The sequence below is a fragment of the Camelus dromedarius genome, chromosome 30, assembly GCF_036321535.1.
Source record: "Camelus dromedarius isolate mCamDro1 chromosome 30, mCamDro1.pat, whole genome shotgun sequence".
Classification (NCBI taxonomy): Eukaryota; Metazoa; Chordata; class Mammalia; order Artiodactyla; family Camelidae; genus Camelus; species Camelus dromedarius.
In genome coordinates, this window is record NC_087465.1 from 14,984,646 (window position 1) to 15,003,878 (window position 19,233).

The 19,233-nt window shown below is 36.5% G+C and overlaps 1 protein-coding gene across 1 annotated transcript in view; it reads left to right on the forward strand.

The window, feature by feature from the left end:
• Positions 1–13,156: 13,156 nt before the first annotated feature.
• PI15 (peptidase inhibitor 15) overlaps positions 13,157–19,233 on the forward strand; it is a 29,261-nt gene continuing 23,184 nt past the window's right edge. The window contains exon 1 of the mRNA XM_010979413.3: positions 13,157–13,602. Coding sequence (XP_010977715.1) covers positions 13,330–13,602 — 273 coding nt within the window. The 5' untranslated portion in view covers positions 13,157–13,329. The remainder of the gene's footprint in view (positions 13,603–19,233) is intronic.

The following is a 19,233-nucleotide window of genomic DNA, read 5'->3' on the forward strand; positions in this document are numbered from 1 at the left end:
AAGGGGGTGTGACATCAAGAACTCCCTGGTGTGTTCAGCCATCCGGGCTTTTCCCAGACATTCTGACCGAATTGCTTCACTTCCTGTTACTGCCCATGTGTACTTTACATTCCTGCTTACTTTCCCCCTATCAGTGCCATCCCCACCTTTCCCATCTCAGCCTTCTTCGGGATTTGGCACATGCTTCTATGGCAGCTGGTCTGCACACCTCACACTAAGGCTGAGAATGGCATTTATGAACAGCTGTGGGAGTCTGTCTTTTAGTCATAGCTGTTTCGTTTTGACCTTCTTTCTTCTCTCTTTCAAATTCACACTTTAAATTCACACAGATTAAATTCACATTTTGATTCTATTACTCTGTTTATGATTATCTTCTCAACTATATACCGTGTAAAGAAAAGTAGACTATTGTAAGAACATTATTCTTTTTTCCCTTTTATCAACAATTTGGGTATTCTCCCGCTTCTCGTCCCTTGCCCTCGTCACCTCCCCACTCTCACAATTCTTAGGCATAAGCAGAAATGCCCTAAATGTGCTACGGAACGTGTGTGTGTGTGTACGTGCCCGTGCATATGTATAAAATTAAGTGTTAAATACTATCCACAGGTTTCTTTTTAATTCTCACGACAACACTGTGAAATAGATTACTATCCCTCTTTTAAAGATTAAAAAATATATAGGCTGAGGGAAGATTAGATCATTTGCTGACAATCCTAGAACTAGGAAGTCATGGAGCCAGATGTATGCTGTGTATTTCCAGAGTACATGCTCTCAACGGCCCACCGTATCATCTCACTTTTCTCCCCACAATATATGGAACACTTGTGGTAAATGTGAGCCTGTGTTTGTACAAACTTGAGGTTTTTCAGAGCTGGGAAGAGATAAGAAGGAAGAAGCCTTACTGTATGTCTCATGGCTTAATTCCCACCATTTTCTGGAAAGGAAAAATATAATTTTCTGTGTTAGAGGGCTTTTCAGCTTTGGGTACCACTTGTTACTTTTCAGATCTTTGAAAAGTTGGCTTGAAGATGTGGCCCTGGGCCAAAAACACAAACTTGGAGGAGTTAAGAGATTACAGAGCTGACGTTATACTGCAGTGGGAGTACGTACACATCAAAAATACTGTTTAATAAACAACAGAAAATTGCAGAAAAGTCAGTATTATGGGATGATTTTCCCACCACAATGTTGGGAAATTGTTCTCTTTGCTTTAATTACTTCTAGTCAGAGATAGAGATTGCACATAGTGGTTTGTGCAAGACAATTTCACTTCAAATATTAAAGGGCAATCACTTTTTTAAAAGGTACCTTTTATTTGAGTTTTTAAGGGTTTGTATTAATCACAATTCAAAACTTTTTATATAGTTTTTTTTCCCACTTATATTATAATCTGTACTTTCCATTAAGGTAAGATAGGTTCTTCTTAACTTTGAGATGTTTAAGTAACTCAACAGCCAAAAAGTATTTGTTGATCCATACTACGTAAACATTATTTTCTAGGTACTGTGGGGCTATAGATGATACAGTCCTTGCCCACAAGGAACTTATGATTAATGTATACTAGACAGAGAAGTAATAATAAAGGATGTAATCAAAAGACACTTGCATCCCAGTGTTCACAGTGGCACTATTTACATTAGTCAAGACATGAAAGCAATGTCTGTCCATCAACAGATGAATCGGTAGAGAAGATATGGTATATGTATATACAATAGACTATTACTCAGCCATAAAAAAGGAAACAGTGCCATTTTCAGCAACATGGATGGACCTATAGATTATCATACTAAGTGAAGTAAATCAGACAAAGACAATTATGTGATATCACTTATATATGGACTCTAAAAAAACAGTACAAATGAATTTATTTACAGAACAGAAACAGACTTACAGACATAGAAAATAAATTTATGGCTACCAAAGGGGAAGTGGGGAGGGATAGATTAGGTGTCTGGGATTAGCAGATACAAACTACTATATATAAAATAGATAAACAACAAGGTTCTACTGGATAGCACAGGGAACTACATTCAATATCTCATAATAACCTACAATAAAAAGAATTTAAAAAGAATATAGACATATACATGCATATGTGTAGCCAAATCACTTTGTTGCACACCTGAAACTAACACAATATTGTAAATCAACTACACTTCATTTAAAAAAATCATCACTGAAAAACAAAATAAAAAAATTAAAGTGTATAATCTAATACAGAATAAATATGGCATCAGTTATAGGTGAGATCACCTATAACTTTTCTTTTGTCTTCTTCATCTTGTCTCCAAAAGGATTTGAGACTATTTGTAAAAGTACTCTAGCGAAGATTTGCAGAGGTGAAGAGGGAGTGAGTTTGTGCCGCTGGGGACACACTCTAAGCAAAGCTGGAATGAGCATAGGCATCATCTCTCACTGATGCAACTGGTTTGATAGTAGCCTAAATACTAATGGTAAATAGGAATAGATGATGGAGAAAGAAGGATTTATAATCATGGAGTAAGAGTCTTTTAGAATTTTAAATAGGAGAATAATAAGATAAGAGTATTTATGAAATTAATAATAACTGTAATAATTAAGTAATAAGGATGTTTATAAAATTCTGGTAAACAATGGGTTACTTATATAGGCATTAGGAAAAAGTGAAGTCAAGCAGTTAAGCATTTATTTGCGCATCCATTTCATGAGTGCCTAAGATGGGGTGATTAAAGTTCAGATGGAGAGGGTGAATCCATCCATTCAGTCCATGTTTGTTGTTGTGTTGGGTGGTGTACCATCACAGTGGGAGTTCAGAGATGAACCAGACAGTGTTCTCCTTACTGCATCATCTTGTGAGGGAAAGCACTATGAAATTAACTAGCAACTCTAACTATACAAATACCTACAATCTTCTTCTAAGCTAATGGTTCTCCCCGATCAGCAGAATCACTATGACCTGAGAATATATTAGAAAAGCAATTTTTTTAGCCTACTCCAGTCCTACTGAGTCAGAAACTCTGGCCCAGTAATCTATGGTTTAACTTGCCCTCTGGGTGATTCTAATAATGCTAAAATTTGAGAGCCTCTGTTCTAAGAGAATTAGGAAGATAAGGAGAATTACAAGGAGTAGAGTAGGGTGGTGTTGGGGAGGTCCTCGGAGCAAACCACCTATACCTTTCAAGGGTTACATGGCAAAATCAACTTACGATATGAGTGTGCTGATTGGAAAAGAAGATAAAAAGTTGCTTTTAGGCATCATAAATGCACGTTACCAATGGCCTGTGGACACATTTGACTTGCATTTGTTGCCTGTTTTGTTAGCAGTTCCAGTTTGAGCATTCTCATCAGAGAAGGGCCAGGAGGTTACACCGCAGTAGAGAGTAAGGAGATTAAGTGATAAGAGGTCTTGAAATTTCTTCAGAACATGTTATATTCAGCCACAGTATGTGCATGGAACACCAGCCTTACACAATGACATCTTCAAATTAGTCAAGGCCTTTATATTCTATCATATTAGACTGTGTCGCTTATACTTACTTATTTTTATATGCTCCTTAAATGCAGTTAATTTAGGGTGAAACATATTGTGTATAACCTAGTTAAAAGAATGCCAGCATAGTTCCTTCTTCTCCTTGTCTTACCCATTCCTTCATCTCTTTTCTTTATTTTCCTTGATTTACTTCCTGACACCTGTCATTTTCCAAGGATGATTTTCTGACCTACATATTTCTCTCTTTACCATCATTACACAGCTTAAATAGCTAATATACTTTCAAGGATTTCACTTGCACCTAGATTTTGAAGATTAGATTTATTTCTGGTCTTCTAAGAGTATTTTGAAGATCTGGTGCTCCTTTTTATGATGATAGCCTACTAGATCTCATGGGACTCAGTCTTTGTTTACTTCCAAATGCACACACTCTATAGCTAGCAACATAGAACTAGGACTTCACAACAGGGACTCTATCTTCTGGTTTTGCTTTTTTCCCCTATATTTATTTCCACTTCTTCCTTTCATTTATATAGACTTCTCAAACTTTATACCTGCTTCTTTGCCTGAACTAAGAAGATATACTAAGTTATTTTCACGTATTAACTAATTTCTCTAGTGCTGATTGTTTTCTGGACAGAGCCTGACCTGCAGTATATTCTACATCCTACTCTCATCTGTCCCAGTGTAATAAATCTTGACCATTACCCAGTTTCCAATACTATGTTTCCAACTACACAGCATGATATTTCCTATTGAGTATCATTTCAAACTCAACACATGCAAATTAAGCTTTTCATCTTTCTCCCCAGTTGGGATTTTCTTCCCAAATTCTTGGTCAAAGATTTTTTTTTTTCCAAGCTTAGAACTTTTGAGACATTTAAATTTTATCATTGATCTACTTATTAAATTCTATCCTTTGACTACATGTAACTGCTCTGTCCCACAAAAATGGTATCTTTTATTTTTGTCCCTGTGCCTAATTTCCATTTATTTTTAATGTGGAAATTTCTGTCTTCACCTACATCAGTCTATTCTTAACCATCCTTTATATTCAGCTTCATTTTCATCTCTAGACAAGAAATTCACAATTAACTTAATATTTATAGATTTCCCTCCATTCAAAAATTTCCAGATGATTTTATTCTACTACCTAGTATATGAATATATTTAGTTATAAATTATCTTCTATAATTTTAAATAATTCAATACATATGTCTTATTTCTATAACTAATATATAACACCCTTAAGAGCACAAGATGATTGATTTTTTATTTGTATTTCTGTTGTTATCTTCAGTTAACAGAGGATTGAACAGAGGATTGAAAATTGAGTAAGCAATTCTGAAGATTGCTTTCTGTGATACCGTGATCAGTGGGAGATTTGGCAGGTACTATATCTGCTCTTTTCTCTGCTCAGATACGCCATGTTGTCAATGCCATCACTCCATTCAGCCGTGGGAATGGCACATTGGTGAGAGGCGCCCTGCAATTGTTCTCCATCTATAAGCCCCAATTAGAAGTGAATCAAAGTATTTCTACTTTTGGCTTCCTGCTCTGTATATATGAAGTATCTATCCTTTGCCACCTATGCTTCATTCCCCAGGATTGCAACCTAGAATGATGAGTTACAGCTACTGCATCTATCTTCCTATTTCTCTTCTTATATTCTCTGGAACAAGGAAGGTTTTCTTTTCCTTCCTCTCTTGTCTAGAAGGGACCTGTGTTACATGATAACGTTCTCATCCTTGAGGTATCATTAACTCATTCCCTTCCTTGGGGCCATAGTGGCAGTCAGGCAGTTGTGGGAACATAATTTAGGAAAAACATAATAATTACTTCAGTTTATTATTTTCAGAATATTAACCTATTATGTGTAGTTTTACTCAGCAGAATTTTTCATAACTGTTGATTACCAGATAGCCTGAGGTTACCATCAAATGTCTGGAATGGTACATATTCAAGAGATTTTAATTGGCTTTTCATCACCCTTCACAAGGGCTGCCTGATTGCACACCTCTAATCATGGTCTGCAAATGGCAAATGATGGACGCTGTGATATATAATCTGCCTAATGGCTCGAGACATCCTAATACCACCATCTCATATGTTCATTTCTAAATTTTTTACTGGGCAGCTGACGAGACTTTCCCACAAAGTTTATCCAGACCTTCTTCACAGTGGAAGGACCAAACAGAATTAATGACTCTGGCCAGAGTGCAGATGGCTTTTGGAGAGCCCAAGTTTTTTCTGGCTGTGTGCTGAGGTCCTGGATTAGAAAAAGGCTATGCTGTTATAGCATTTGTTTATTTATCAAATTTAACAAACATCTTTTGAATACCGACTATAGGCAAAGTCTGAAATGATGCCATGAATAAGTGCTTTAAAATGTCTCAGTCTACTTGACCACAGCATAGACCTTTTGGGCTTTATTTTGATGTACTCTTGGCACATGGAAAATAAATATCATTACCTTGGGTCACTGTGCTATTCTTCTTTCCTAGAACCAACTTTATCCTAAACATTAGGATAATGTCCTAGACATTTCCCTGACTATAATAGAAGTTTAGGGTTTTTCATCTCTGTAGGGTAACCATATAATTTCTGGATGGTCCTAATATCCAAGTCCATTTTCCCTTCACTAAATAACCAACACTCATACTCTACTTCCAACCAACTCCCTCTAACCTAAGTTTGGTTTCTTTGTGTGTTTCACCAGGTATAACCAATATTTCATACCAGAATTTACCACTTTAATTTTATCTCTTATCTACCAACCATGAATGTGATTTTTATACCTTCTGAAGCTGGATGGTTATAAATTCAGTTATACAATCTGTTAGATGCCTTGAAGTCTTCTACTGGAGCTCTCCCCAGCTGGTAGTTTTGCTGACACCAACACAAGCCCATTAGCTGTTTGATGAGTCTCTTTGTGCTTGTCCTCCTTCAGGGCTGGCGAAGTCCATACAGTGATGAAGTGTAGTTAAGCTATGAGATTCTTCTTTATCCACCAGATCTTTTGGTCTTAAGAACCTTGAGATGATTACCCAAGATTTCCAAAGGATGTCTAGTGGAGGTAGAGATTTTATGGATTGATTAGATAACTTAAGGGATGCCTTCTATTTTTACTGATTCTAAAGAAATCATGGACTATGGTATTCATACACTTTGTTTTAAAGCTATACCTGAGATGAGAGTTACATCTACTTCCTCTTTATCCATGGCTATGAAATATCCACAGTAACAACTACTACATATATGTTCATTCAGGGCCTCATTTTCTTTGTTGAAACACAGGAAGATGAAAACATAGCCTCAAACTCAGTAGGACGAAGAAGGTAGACAAGGACTGATAGGAAGGTTATTCTAGGGGCGAGGCTATTGAATTAAGATAAAAGGGTCCAGTCAGTTAGAAGCTCCTGTAACATAATCACTAAGAGAGTCCAGGCAAACTCAAACGTGGTTTCACTTTGACCTTCATCTCCAGTTTTGTTATCCATTTATTTGCTCAGTAGATACACTTTTATCTGCACTATTTGCCAAATTGATTTTTACTAAGTATGTTTTACTTTAACTAGGTTGCAATTGCATATACTTTAAAAAGTCAAATAGTTCTATAAATTCAAAATTTTAAAAATACCTTGGCATCATGTACCTTACTTCCACCTACTTTTCTGCTCCCCAGAGGCAACCGCTTTCACCACTTTTAATAGCTTCTTCTTGGTAGTTAACTCTGTATTGTCAATTAATATGCATACTTCTTGATTTTTTTAAAAAAGTAGCTATTTTCCAAAAATTTCCTGTGGTAGCCAGCGTTCATTATGCCCCTCAGTAATTCTCATCTACTGGTTCATGGTCTTCTGGAGTCTTCTCCCTCACTGAATAGGTCTGAGTGGCTCATGTAACCAACAAGATATTGTGGAAATGCTGGTGTGTGAGTTCCATAGATAGGTCACAAAACACAGTGGATCTTCTACCTTGCTCAATCTTGGATCACTCACTCCGGGGGAAACCAGCTTCAATGTTGTGAGGACACTTAAGAAGTTTTATAGAGAGGTCCATGTGGTGAGATCCATATGTTTGGCCTCCTGCCAACAGCACCAACCTGTCAACCAAGTGAATGTGCCATCTTGGAAGTTGACCCTCCAGCCCCATTTAAGTTCCAGTTATTTGTCTACACAGGGACTCAAAAGGCTGCTTTGGAACCATGCTTTTCAGAGCAATGAGAAAGCTCAAGTTTGGTCACACTTACAATTATGAATGTTTAAACTTTTTATTGAAGAAAACCTAAAAGTGCTTTTGATTTTTTTTTTAAATAATTTATTTTTATTTTATTTATTTATTATTTATTTTTTTAAAACTTTTTTTAATTGAGTTATAGTCATTTTACAATGTTGTGTCAAATTCCAGTGTAGAGTACAATTTTTCAGTTATACATGCACATACATACATTCATTGTCACATTCTCTTTCACTGTGAGCCAACACAAGATCCTGTATATATTTCTCTGTGCTACACAGTACAGTCTTGTTTATCTATTCTACATTTTGAAATCCCAGTTTTTATTTGAGGAAAAATAAACACACAGAAGTTGGAGTAATCACACAAATATCATCATGTGATATTTAGTTCCTAAGCCCTTGTGGTAAGAAAGAGAAAAAGAAGACATATTGGTGAGTTAAAATACAGATAGCTGAATCTGGTTTCATAATACTAGATAATATAATAAAAAATTATAATTATGTGAAGGTGGTAGTCCATATGTATTTTACAGAATTTCTCAAATGCATTGAAAATAATGTATTTTGATATTACGTATCATAAATATATATATTTACTACATAATATATAAAACTTATATATCATATACAACCTATATGTATACTGTATATTTATATATGGTATCAGCTAAATATTTCAAAATATTTTGTATGTTTATTCTGTATATTTTCTGAATTCTATAAATTCACCATCCTCTACCACATTACAAATGGAAATACACATTAAACATCAAAACATTTTTCCATTCTCACAGAATCATTACCTTTCATCAAATTACCTCCTGTGTACACTCTAGATTGATTAGTAGTTACTAATGGCTAAATATGGGGACAAATGTTTGCAAAGCTTATTTAGATATCTGTAACTGGTGATGACTCTAGAATGCTATATGAGACTTTTAATTAAGAAGAAAATAACTTACTAAAGAGAGGTCAGTTCACAACTAATGCAGTGCTATTTTGCTGTTTGCTAAGCTCTTTTTAGAATAACATATATAATTATCTGTAACAATTACACTATCAGAGGCAAAAAGGCTGCCACCCTATCCAATGAATAAACATACATGGACTTGTTAAGTTAACTGAAGCTAACAGAAAATAAGAGAGTGGTTAAGTGTAGTTGGGGTATCAAGTGTGGCCAGGTACAGAAATAGAAACAATTGGTTACAGCAAATAAAGCTTAAAAGGTAAGTAGATTTGTATTCTCAAGGCCCTTGTAAGGCAGGTTAAGGCACTTGCCATGATTCCATGGGCACTGGAGGACAAACAGAATGCTATATGTCAATGAGTGAAATGATTCAGTTCACTTTTTCAGACGGTAACAAAAGGCAGCACTGATAATGAATGACAGGAGAGACTGGAGTAACACTAGAAAAAGATCATGGAATTAACTTGAAGCAGTTATAATAATAATTAAAAAGGGAAGGGTAGGTAGGCAAGACATTTCAGGGATAAAAATCCACATGTCTTGCTAATAGATGTATAAAGCAAAGCAAGAGAGAACAAGGAACAAAGGATGATATGGGTTACTGCCCTGGGAATCACAGAGTAAGGTTATAGTTCTATTTATACGGCAACTCACAATTTACAAAACACTGTTATGTATACTGTATTCAATTATTTCAACAACCTTGTGATAAATCAGTATTATTAAACAACAAATAGAGTTTTTATAACAATCTTAAAAAGACTCTGAGCACTGCTAAATCATTTCTTCATGAGATGCTCTACTTAGCCTTTCCTTTTTCTCCTTATAAAGCAGAGGTTGACTTGGGTTCACCCTTTCAAAGATCCTATACTGTCTTTGACTCTCCCCATGTTACTACATAAGTGGACTTTTGCAATAGCTTATTCAATGGGCATGTGTAAAGTGAGTTGTACCTCTATGTCTCTGAAAAAAAAATCAGTAGGTAGTACTTCTGAAACTTTGAGGATATGAATCATCTGAGGATCCTGATAAAATGCAGATTCTAATTCAGAAGGTCTTGGACAGAGCCTGAAATTCTGCATTTCTAACAAGCTCCCTATGATGTCAACGCTACTAGTCCATGGAACACATTTTGATTAGAAAGGATGTAGATGAAAGCCATGTGCATATTTGTATCCACACACACTCTCATGCATACACACACCCAAAGTACCTTTGCTTATGCAATTGTGCCATTCTGGGACACTTAAAATGTATCTGATTTCCATATTAAAATTGCAGCCATTTTCTCACAGGTTTCAAGGTAGACAGTAGTTACTGCCAATTGTATATGTATTTCTTCTCAGTAATATAACTGCATTCCATTTCTGTCTGTATTGGCAAGCATTCCCCTAAAGGTTTCTAAACATATCAATGGTCTTTTTCAAGAAGAGATCTCATAAAGAACCACCTCATTGTTAGTTGTTCATTAGTAGTTCTTTTATTGACAACTTGGATGTATGCCTCTTAAGTTTGCAAGTATTTTAAAATTAAAATTACTTCCAAAGCATTTCAAATACTTCTTCAGGCAATAACGTCTGCTTGGAAGCAAAATTCTTAACTCTCCTCCCACAGGTCTTTGCTTTTATGATTTCATAGCCTTGTGGGTTTTCTTAATAGTCTGAAATTCCACAATATAATTCATGTGTGTTGAAACACATCTGAAATCATTGACACGCCTCAGGGTCTCAGAATTAAGCAACTATCAGTCTGTCCTCATGTAATTGGGTATGTTTAGGTCCATCTCAGAAATCCCTTCTTTCTTTCTCTTCCTCTTCCCCTCCACTTTCTCTTAGAGGAAACTCATTTATGGTTCAGACAAGATTCTCAAGGGACATATTTTTGGAAGTATCTATCTCAAGTCAAACTTCAACAGATGAACAATATCTGTACACATGACAAAGAGGTAACCTTGAAAGCAAGGGTCGATTTTTATGAGATTCTAAGCAAGAACTCAGCCACAAAGAAAGGCTTATGTCTGCTGCTTAGGCATTAAAAATCTTTTAGTCTCCTATATGCCAGAGAGCTATATGAGATGAGCTGAAAAATATAGGCTAATGGAGGCTGGCATTAATTTCTCAAAAGGTCTTGGGATCTTTTAGTTGGACGGCCCACAGATAGTATGTTGTCTAACTTCCTATTCAATTCGGGAATCCTTGACGCAGCCTCCTTGAGATTTATTCAAGGTGCCATAAGTATTTTCTGAAGGGGTGCGACCCTAGCTGGACAGCTCCAGTTGTTAACTGGAGCTGTGAGTAGCCACATGCATTCCCTCAAGCTGCTCTGATGTTTCCTACTATTCCTGCTCACCTCCTATGCTCATATGTGATGTTCTTGCCATTTCACTTTTACAGTGTTCATTAATTCCTATTTATAGATTTCAGTATTGCACAATGAGAATTTCTAAAACTACCTGAATTTAATTAGGAACTTAATACTCATCCAAATAGAGCAAAACCTGAACTTTGACAAATGTTATCAATACCAAAGACCACATCTCACCACTGTACTTCGAACTTCAGTGCCACTTTCAGTTTCAAACACCATACTGCTCTCTCAAGGAGTTTGATGAAGTCCATCTCACCATGGAATACACATCTTTTCCCTCCCAGTTTCAGATGCATCAATGAAAATTGAACAATATGCATCAGGCCACACATACTACTGGAGACCCAGCTGGGAATAGAGCCCAGGAATCTTGGCTCCCAGTCTGGTGTGCTTCTTACCACATGACCATCATTTCTGACAACTATAAATTCACATAGTACTCCTTCTGCTGAAACATGCAGGAGACAAACACACATCAAACTAGACTAGTCGGTGTATGTTAAGCAAGTTTCTAAACTGAGTAATATGTAGTTTCCAAGGTTCCTGTTGCCATGGACTGTGAATGGTCCACATTTTGTTAATGTTATCATGATACACGGTATTTCTGAGGGTCCTTTTATTACAAATTGCCCTAATAGTCACATTCTTGGCTCTTGTCTTGCCGGACAGATTTTGCTCCAATGGCATCTTTCTAAGAAGGCACTTCAGAATGTTGGCAGCAGCTGCAGCTGCTGTTAAATACTTCAGAGCCTCTGAGCTGTGCCCTCCAATATGCTTCCTGAGACGCTGAACTACTTGCTCTCTGCTTAAGATTTCAACTATATGCTTCTAAACCTGAAACAGATGTTATCTTGGCTGCTGTCATTTGTCCTAAGCGTCTCTATTTGCGTTATATACAAGGCAGGTAAAAGGCAGGTAAATTGCTGCCTCACTCTGTAGAGAAGGGGGGAAAAAGGAGAGAGTGAAACAAGAGAAAGAAAGAGACTAAATATACAAATCAGAGAAATAAAGCCACATGGAGACAGAAAGTGCAACCACTAGAGCATCTATTATCCTAATATCATATGCTATCGTCTGGCTACTACTCATTTGCCTGGCATTCCTCTTGAGTCATATTTGTGGCCACCCAGATTAACTGTGTGAGCTGATCTTTTGATTTAATATCAGCTTGCTCTTTTCAGCTCCCATGTCATTTACTGTCTTAAAAAATGTACTGCTTGTTACTCAGCCTTCTGTGTTTTCAAGAACTCACAGTTTGTTTTTTTTTTTTTCTCCTTCTTGTATGGGAACCAGGAACTAGAAAGCATTAAATGAGGAAAATTAACCACTCACAGAAAGGTGGAAGCCCAGAGAAAAAAGGGTTTGTCTTTTATGGTTTGTACTTTGTAAGCTGTGGGTGTGACTCAATTTCCTAACCACCCACATAAAAAGGTTGCCACCCAATCACTGTTTTTTCTATCCAAAACCCCTCCCCTTTGATTTTGGCTAGAAGAGACCCTAAGAAAGACTGCCCTTTCTGGACGTTGCAGACTGTGACATATAAAAGCTGTTAGCTGCTCCTGCAGCCAGCAGCACTCAAACCTTGCAGAGTTTTGCTCTCTGAGAGTTTGTAATAAGACACACTCCTCTTACAAGAGTTCATGCTACAACCTAGCAAAGAACTTTAAATTTTTGGAAGAATACTATATTCATTTTGGCATTGTGCAGAGGTAAGCCATTTAGCTCAACAAGTTTATTTTGCATGCATTGCTTTTAAAGTAGCTCACATTTTTATTATTTTTTTTTTAGAAATGAGATTGGATGATTCTAACTTTTTTGTATGTACTCTATCACTTGGGGTCCATATATATCTGGGAGACATTATCAGTACATTCTCTATTATTACCTGTGATGCATTTTTCCTTTTCACTCTCAAGATGAATTTCACTTCCTCAGATTTCCCTCTGAAAATATGCAGTAATGCATTCTGAGGTTCAGGTATTTTGGGGTAGATGGCTCACATTCACTTTAGGGTCAGTGGTCATCCTGTTTATTTTTCTCTAGCTATAGGAAGTTCCTTTTAGGGACCTGCCTCATAACACCATGTAAAATGCATAGAGGACCACTCCAGGTTGTCTCCTAGGCTTGAGTTCATCATTTGCTTGGATTTTTTTGAAGAAAATCAAATCAAGCAATGATTTTGTAATAACCTCTGCCTTGTTTTTTTTCCTTTCATAGACCCTAACTCTATCTTTCTGCTTTAAGGCAAAGTAAACTTGGTGGCCTCTCCCTCTCCACCCCTCAAAATGATTGCAGTCTCTGCCGTCAGCAGTGCACTCCTGCTCTCCCTTCTCTGTGAAGCAAGCGCTGTCGTCTTACTCAATTCCACTGACTCATCCCCGCCAACCAATAATTTCACTGATATTGAAGCAGCTCTAAAAGCACAGCTAGATTCTGCGGATATCCCCAAAGCCAGGCGGAAGCGCTACATTTCGCAGAATGACATGATCGCCATTCTTGATTATCATAACCAAGTTCGGGGCAAGGTGTTCCCACCAGCAGCAAACATGGAATATATGGTAAGAGAAATTCTGTTTTCTTTGAGTTCTGGGTGAGGACACTTTATTTAAATTGTATGTTAGACGAATCTAAAGAGCGTTTATATGTTAAGGGATATGGGGCTTTTTACACCTTTTCACTTAGGGAAGGTTCTTAAGTGCCTGGTAAACAAGGACTATTCCATCACAGATCTAAAAGGGAGGGGGGAAATCTGATTTTTTTGTGTGAGTTCCATAACCATTGATGAATCAGATCTTATATAATAAGCAGATAAAGAGTGGGGTATGTTGGCTGATCACATTTAGAAGTTCTGCTTAAAAAAATTCTCATGAAACTTTTCCTGTGCTTTGTTTATCTAATAGTCATAATTATCAGCTAAAGCATTTCTTGAAAATATTTTTTTTTAAATTATAGGTTTTGCATGGCTGATTTATTCTCTGGGTAGGTGTCTCTTCCCTTTCTTGGACAGAGTTCTTCCTGACAATAATCTATTTGTATTCTCAGAGAACATGCTGACTTTTTCCTCCTTATGATTTAATGCTTTGTCATTCAGATAACAGTGAAGCCAGCACACTTGTGCACTGTTCCAACTTGCCATGAACACATTCTTTGCTCTCTTTTAAAAATAAAAAATAGGCTCTCTGTGTTTGCTTAGAAAATTTTTCAAAAGTCAGTATTAAAAGGACAGACGTCTTTTTAAAGTTTATTTTTGGTTTTGAATTTATGCAAGGTTACGATTTAACTTCCAGCACCTTCCAAGAGCACAGCTTGGAGCCTGTTTAAGGCAATGAAGACCACTGATATGGTATTTCTAAGCTGGGGTGGGGGTGGTGGTACCACTAACAACTTTGTATAAGTGCTAATATAAAATTCTGGGATTTCTACTAGATTCTAAATTCACCTATCTTATTTAAAAAAGCTTTTAAAGTTTGATTAATTATAGATATCAGTGTCAAAAAAAAAATAAAGACTTTTCAAATGTAAGAGAATCATGGTTCATAGAAGTACAATTTAGACTCTATGAAAATGCATTTTTCTATGACTTTTTTAATTAAAGAGGAAAAGAAGATGTCATCAATCCTGGCATACCAGGGGCAGTATAGTCTCATGATTAAGGATATGGACTCTGAAATCTAAATGCTTGGGTTCAAATCCCAGTCCTGGAATATAAGATGAGTGAATTCATTACCTAATTGTGTTTTATGTTCATCATCTCTAATATGAGGATAAAGGTGGTATCTGACACATAGGGTTGTTACGAGTTGAGGGGAAGGACAGTTAGACCAGAGCCTACAGCAAGATAATGTTCAGTAAACATTAGCTTTTATAAGTTTCTGTGAAATTATTGTGACAGGTGCCCAATGAAAACCCAATCAAGATCTAAAAATACGAACAGTTACACTGAACAGGTGTTTCTAGAAGGTGATGTACGGATATAGAAAGGAGAGGAACAGACATGCTTTCAAATGTCATAAATTATGAGGGAAATATGCATAAAATGCTATGTGAGCTCAAGAGGATATGCTATCCAGACTGCGGCTTTAGGGAATACATCCTGGAGGCAACCACATCACTATTAGACTAAGGTGAGGATCAAGACACATGAACTTTGGAGAGGAGCTCATCTGGGTTGAAATCTGAACTCGGCGGCTTACTCTGTGGCCTTGTACAAGTTACCTAATGTGCATAAGACTCCATTTCCGTCTCTGTGAAATGGGAAGAACAATTTATATAATAACCAATCAATATATGATGTAATTCACTATTTTAATAATATTGAGGGAAGGGGGACCGTCAAGAGTAACAGTGGGGGTCAACATAGTAGAAATAGATTTTAAAAAGCCATATTTTTCTAGTTATATTTTCCCCCACTGATCAAGAATTGATTCATTCCACATGCATTTATTTAATTGTTTCTGTGTGCCAAGGACTTGGCTAATTGTTTCCACAGATGATCTCATTTGATAGCTCACAGTTTCCCTATGAGGTTAGGGCTGTGAATTTCATTTTACAAATGAAATCACTTAGTGAGTAGGCCAAGGTGGTCTTGATAATGAATGGTATCATTGGAAGCAGAATTTAGGTCTGTGTCATTTCAAAGCCCATGCTTGTTGAGGAGTATCTTTTCATTTCCTAGATTTAGCAAATGCTACATTGGGGGAAACTGCTAGAAATGTCAGGCTATCTCTCTTTCCTCCTTTACAATGGAAGCTGAAATCATATAGTATTCATATTCTATTTGTAATTCCTCTCTTATTATTCACTTTTCAAATATGGGAGCTACCACATATGATTTATTTTGTAAGAATAAGATACAGCGCTGGTTACAAATGCTTTATAAAGCCTCCTTCACTTAGTAAAGTTAAAGAGAATAGTAGTCAGAATAGTAAGCTCTATAAATTAAAATAATACTGTTTCAAATTATCATATAAATACTGCATATAGTTCATTCCCACATGTATTTATTCACTTAATATCTATTCAGCATTTTCTGTATGTTAAGCACTCTTCTAAGCACCAAGGATAAATTTGTGAAACAATAGACAACCTGTGGCCCCCTGGGTGGGGAATCAGACAATAAATAAATAAATTAATACATACTATGTTAGAAAGTGATAAGATAAATAAATAAATTACATAGTATGTTAGAAAGTGATAAGATTATGAAGGAAACTAAAGTAGGCTGAGGTTGGGACATTTAATAGTGTGGTCAGGGACAGGTTCACGGAGGTGTCCTGGAGGGAAGTGAGGGAGTGAGCCACATTCACAGTTGACAGAAAACCGTTCCAGATGGAGGGAAGAGCACAGGCAAAGTCCCCGGGTGGGTGAAAACTGACGAGTGCTGTGAGAACAATGCGCTCCATCTAGCGAACTCCTACGGCTCTCTGAGTAAACTGACCGACTGAAATCATTCACTGGATCCCTGATGCAGACTCAGAGAAACTTTGAAGAAAGTACAATATAAGAGGTCAGAGCAGGAATGTAAGTGACTTTAACCTTCAGGCCAAGAGAAAAATACAGCTCTCAGTTGGACACTGTTAACCTTATTTTAATTTGTTCAACATTGCTTTGGATTGTGAGCAGTTTGAAAGTGAGTTCAGTTCCTAATCTCTACTATGGACCTTGAAAACCTAGGACACTTATCTCACTGTGGCTACCAGCCCTGTGTTCGAACTGTCTGCATCAGCGGGTGACATCACCATAGGAGTCTCACAGAAGATGCTCTTCAGCTCAGGTTCTTCCTAGTTGCACCAGCCTGACTTGCAATCCCCTTCATCCACAACTTTTCTCTCTGAGCCTTTTCCTGTGCCATTTCCTCATCTTCTAATGTCTCCTCCTTAACTTATTCCAGTATTATAATCCTACCCTTCAAGTTTTATATCAGAATGTTGTGTCCTTTACTAGTATCTTCTACACTACAACCTTTTTTGATCTCTCCTTCTTTGGAACAGCTGCATCCCACATGTCTCTCATACTGCTCTCATCAAAATCAGTCCTGATACCGTTATTTGTGTATTTCTTGCAAAGCTCCTAATGTTAAGCTTTCAGGGTGCTAAGTCTATGTTTATTTGTCTGTGTATCTCTATTTTCTTGGGAAATTTCTTGTGTATAGAAAATAGTCAACCATCATTTGATTAATTTAGTTGAAATCTCTATGAATTGTACATTTATAAGCTGAATCAATTTTGATATTATTATTTATATTTAAGTTTTTCATCATTTATAATAATATTTTATCTTGTGCACCTAAAATACAAAATAAGGTTTTCAAAATTCTAAAAAAAAAGCCCCTTAAAATTAAGTGATGTTACCTTCTTTAAGGACTTGGTCATATCATCATGTGTTTGATTAAATTAACTGGGCACAACTGAACACCAGGGTGTTGACATTCATATTGTAGTTGTATAATATTTTCCTTGGATATATTGTCTGTGATTTTAGTAAAAAAAAAAAAGTACTTTGAAATATTTAATTTTCCAAACATTGTATCCTTTCAAAAAATAATAGTATAGATAGAACTTAATTCAAGTCAAACTTCTTTACTCTTGGCTTCTGTTCTACAATTAGTTTATTGACAGATTTCCAGAGCTCCTTGGACACCAGCTGTTTTTCATTCTTCCTAAAGGCAACTTAAACCATGACTCTAAACCACAAACCACACTAGTTTCTTAGAATAAAAATCATCCCTAAAAGAATGAAATAGCAAGACTCACGCATGGAGTAAAATTTGTAGGCTATTCCCTGAATTCAAGTCAATTGAATAAATAAATTTAGAAAAAGATGGAAGTCCTTCTGTGAGAGGATGAGATCCAAACATAATAGAAATCTTCATATTTAAAGTGTAAACAAACAGGAAAAGACAAGCAAGGGGGAACAAAAAAACTAAGCACATAATTTAGTGTAATACACTGCTGCATAAGACTGATGTAAGAAAAGAGTACAGAGAAATACCGTGGAGAAGTCAAAGAAAGAAATGATAATCTCTAGTTGGCAAAATCATGAAAGGCTCTCTGGAGGAGGGATATTTGAGACAGACGCTCAGGAAGGGGCAGGATTGGCTGTTATAGTAGCTAAAGCAATGCATGAACAAAATCACCAGGAGAGAAAAAGCATAACACATCAGCCATATTTTTGAGGATTCTGAGAAAAGATTGAGGATTGCTTAATACAAAAGCAATTAGGGAGGCCGAGGAGGTTTTAGAGCAAGGATTGCTTAATACAAAAGCAATTAGGGAGGCCGAGGAAGTTTTAGAGCATGATCACAGGTACATTTTAGAAAGATGGTGCTGGCAATTGATGGAGTTTAGACTGACAGTGAAGGTGACCTCACAGGTTGGCAACCACTGAATCAGCAGGGTCATTCCTTTAGGCAAAGGTAAGGAGCCAGATAACGATACCTACACACAGGGACAGGTATGAATAGCTAATGGAAATTGTTCGTGAGATATGTGATAGCAGCCTTCATAGGTGGTTTAGAATGGAAGAGAGGCGGGTGGGAGACAGCATGAAGACAATGATGGATATGAACTGAACAGCTTAAAACTGACAAAAAAATAAAAGTGTAATGTAATTTCAAGAAGCCAAAATAACTATATTGATAATATGGCCTATTTTTATTTGTTTGGTGCCTGTAATGATTATTTGCAGAGCTAAGGGAGTAAGGCTTCCTATACTTTCCTGGAAAAGGGAAAAACACTAGTTACCAAGGCACACAAGGCAGTAAAATTACAGAAAGCATGACTCAGATGAATGAATGGAGAATAGATTAATCCGTTCTTGGAAACAGCCAATAAACTACTTGCCTACAATCATTTATGACTTAAGAGTAATGAAAAACTCAGATTTTGTTTATTTGAGCTTCACGTGGAAGAGAAGGTAGATAATGCGAACTACTTTTTCTCTTTACTCAGTAGTTGACTAAACACTTGCAATGTCTATCCTTATCATTTTTAAAAAAAATAAAACCATGGATTGTCCCAGATGGCACATTTCCTCTCATTTGGGAAGGATAACTCAATTTTCTTGTTATAAACATGAGAAATTTGATGTGTCTAACCTAAATTTTTTCAATGAATGCTTTTCTGACCACTCGAAAGCCTCCTGAGAACCGCTGCCAGCCAGCAGGCAATGAGAAAGATTGCTGACAGGAC